Source organism: Propithecus coquereli, unplaced genomic scaffold (genome assembly GCF_000956105.1).
Source record: "Propithecus coquereli isolate 6110/MARCELLA unplaced genomic scaffold, Pcoq_1.0 Scaffold35, whole genome shotgun sequence".
Taxonomy (NCBI): Eukaryota; Metazoa; Chordata; class Mammalia; order Primates; family Indriidae; genus Propithecus; species Propithecus coquereli.
Genome location: NW_012149174.1, coordinates 5,337,815 through 5,340,927, shown reverse-complemented (window position 1 = coordinate 5,340,927; position 3,113 = coordinate 5,337,815). Strand labels below are relative to the sequence as shown.

The 3,113-nt window shown below is 41.7% G+C and overlaps 1 protein-coding gene across 1 annotated transcript in view; it reads left to right on the top strand.

The window, feature by feature from the left end:
• The window catches only part of AK9 (adenylate kinase 9), a 149,542-nt gene that overhangs the window by 119,732 nt on the left and 26,697 nt on the right, over positions 1–3,113 (top strand). The window contains exon 22 of the mRNA XM_012651132.1: positions 49–268. Coding sequence (XP_012506586.1) covers positions 49–268 — 220 coding nt within the window. The remainder of the gene's footprint in view (positions 1–48; positions 269–3,113) is intronic.

Here is a 3,113-nt window from a genome sequence, read left to right as displayed (position 1 = left end):
ATATAATATTTTAAGCAAATAAAATAAATTACAAACATTTCCACCTAGGTCCACAGGTTTTATACTAGATGGTTTCCCACGGCATCCCGAAGAGGCCCTGTTTCTAGGGGAGCGCGGATTTTTCCCAGATGCTGCTGTTTTTATACAAGTTGATGATCAAGATATTTTTGATCGCCTCCTTCCTTCCCGAGTTGCAAAGTGGAAACTGAAACAAAAGAAGAAATTAGAAAGGAAAAAACTCATCAAAGACATGAAGACAAAAATCAGGGTATGTATCTGGTAAAAATGCATGGGAATAAATATGTCCAGCATCTATTGAAAGTATAAAGTGACCCTCACAAAAATGTAGTTTTCTAATTTTAATATTACAGTAAGCATGAAAATATTTTTCAGCAAATATTAAGACTATTTATAATGTGTTGAGAATCATTCGAGGCCTTCGTGATTATCAGTGTGTTAATGCTTCTTTCTTTAAGGCAAATAAAAGGCAATGGAAGCGCCAAGGCTTCCCTCTGCCAGACCCAGCAGCAAAGAGGCAACAAATGGAGCCTTGAAACACAGAGAAATAGAGTTTTCAGTGCCCTTTTTCACTAGCCCCTAGAATGATGGATGACACCATCCTTTGAGGCCATATGAGCCTGTAGTGAAACCAGATCCACATGAGCTTAGAACTTTGTTTCTAAAACTATATTCTGAGGAATATTCCATAAAATGTTCAAAAGTGTCATAGGGAACCCAGCAATTCCATTCCTGAGAATCTGTCCAATAGAAATGAAAACATATGTCCACATAAAAACTTGTATGTGAATGTTCATAACAGCATTTTCTTGATAGCCAGAAAGTGAACACAGCCCAAATGTCCATCCACTGATGAATGGATAAACAAAAGGGAGTTTATCCTTATACTTGAAAACTACTCAGCATTAAAAAGGAACGACCTATTGATACACCCCACAACATGGATAAAAATCAAAATCATCATGCTAAGTGACAGAAGCCAGGCAAAAAAGGAGTGCAAACTGTACAATTCCATTTATATGACATGCCCTAAAAAGGCAAATCTATAGATCTGTGCTGGGGTAGAAAGAATGGTGCTTTTGAATCTGGAGCTAGGAAGAGCAAGGTGGGACATGAGAGTTGTATTCAAATGTTTGAAAGGCTTTCATACCAAAGAGAGCTTATATAAGAGTTATTCCAGCCGGGTGTGGTGGTTCATGCCAGAAATCCCAGAACTCTGGGAGGCTGAGGTGGGAGGATCACTTGAGATCAGGAGTTCGAGACAAGCCCGAGCAAGAGTGAGACACCCCCATCTCTACTAAAAATAGAAAAAATTAGCCGGGCATAGTGGCATGCACCTGTAGTCCCAGCTGTATTTGGGAGGCTGAGGCAGGAGGATCGCTTGAGCCCAGGAGTTTGAGGTTGCTGTGAGGTAGGCTGATGCCACGGCGCTCTAGCCAGGGTGACAGAGCGAGACTCTGTCTCAAAAAAAAAAAAAAAGAAACAAAGAAAAGAAAAAAGTTATTCCATGTGGCCACAAAGGAAAGAACTGCCATTGGTAGGAGGAAGGTACTGGGTGATGTATTTTATTGTTAGTGAGACATTTCAAAAAAGAACCAAGATTGAAGGCAGGAAGCTCCTTGTCGGTAGATGAGCATAGACTGGATGGACACTTGGCAGGAGGAGAATGGAAAAAAGAGAGCTAACCTATTAATTCTGATTCTGAGATACTCAGACTTGAATTATTTAGTATTCTCACAACTCAATACTCATTAAATTATAAATAGCCAAAGTGTTAAAAACCAAGCAGTTCCTCTTTCACTGCTCAGACATAGTTGTCAAATTCTTTCCCTCATTGGGGTTAGCCAGAGGAAATCCCTTCAAGGACATTACCATCCATCCCTCTCCCCAACCCACATTAAAGTTGCACATCCCAGGCCATCCCTCTCCTGCACAAAATCAAAGCAAGCAGAGTTCTTAGCTGTCCAAGAACTGTGGAGTAAGGAGAGAGATGTGGGAAGATATTAATACCTGGCTTCACCTTATTCTTGATGACATTCTTCCCTTTCCTGCTGCCTGATTTTTCTGAAGAAAATAGACCAGACAGTCTGCCAGGCGAGTGATTCTGTAAGGATGAGAATGGAAATGAAAGAATCAAAGAAGAGGACATATCGAAGCACACTTGTACGTTGCCTTATTGTAGGACCTGGAGTGTCTAGCCCGGCACTGTCATAGAACTCTGTGATGATGGAAATGTCCTAGGTCTGCACTGTCCAATACAGGAGGCACTAACCACACATGGCTGCTGAGCTCTTGAAACGTGATTAGTGTGGCTGAGAAATGAAATATTTTCATTTTATTTCATTTTGGTTAATTTTAATATAAATAGCCACAGTGGCAAGTGGCTACCGTATTGGACAGAACAGCTCTCGGACAATGAAACCCCATCATAGATACCAAGTGATCTGAGAATTTTCGGGACCTAGAACAGGAAAGCAGCAGATTCCAGGAGCTAGTTCCTAAGCTCATGCATTTGCTCCTTCATTTTCACACCCACCAACTCTGCCCTGGTTCAGATCTTTCTCAGCTCACACCAGCACTCCTAATCATCCTTCCTGGCTTCATCTCTGCACCCTCCAGGCCATCCTCCCAACTACCTTCAAGCTGATTTTCCTAAAACTTTTATTTTGATTAAGCCAAACCACCCCATTAAGGTTTGAACTCCCAATCTTGTTCCCAACTCTCTTTCTAACTTTATTTTTCAATTGGAACAAATACAAACTGTCTGTGCCATAGCCACCACAGCATATGCTTTTGCAGTCCCCTATCTGGGAGTTTCTAAAACAAACCTTACACTAGCTGTGTGACATTACATGAGTTAAACCCTCTGAATTTCTGTTAACTTACCTATAGAGTGGGGTATCACTGTCTGCCCTGCAGATACGTTTGAACAGAAAAGGAAAGAATATAGGCCAGGTACGGTGACTCACACCTGTAATCCTAGCACTCTGGGAGGCCGAGGCGGGAGGATCGCTTGAGGTCAGGAGTTCGAGACAAGCCTGAGCAAGAGTGAGACCCCATCTCTACTAAAAATAGAAAAATTAGCCAGGCGTGAC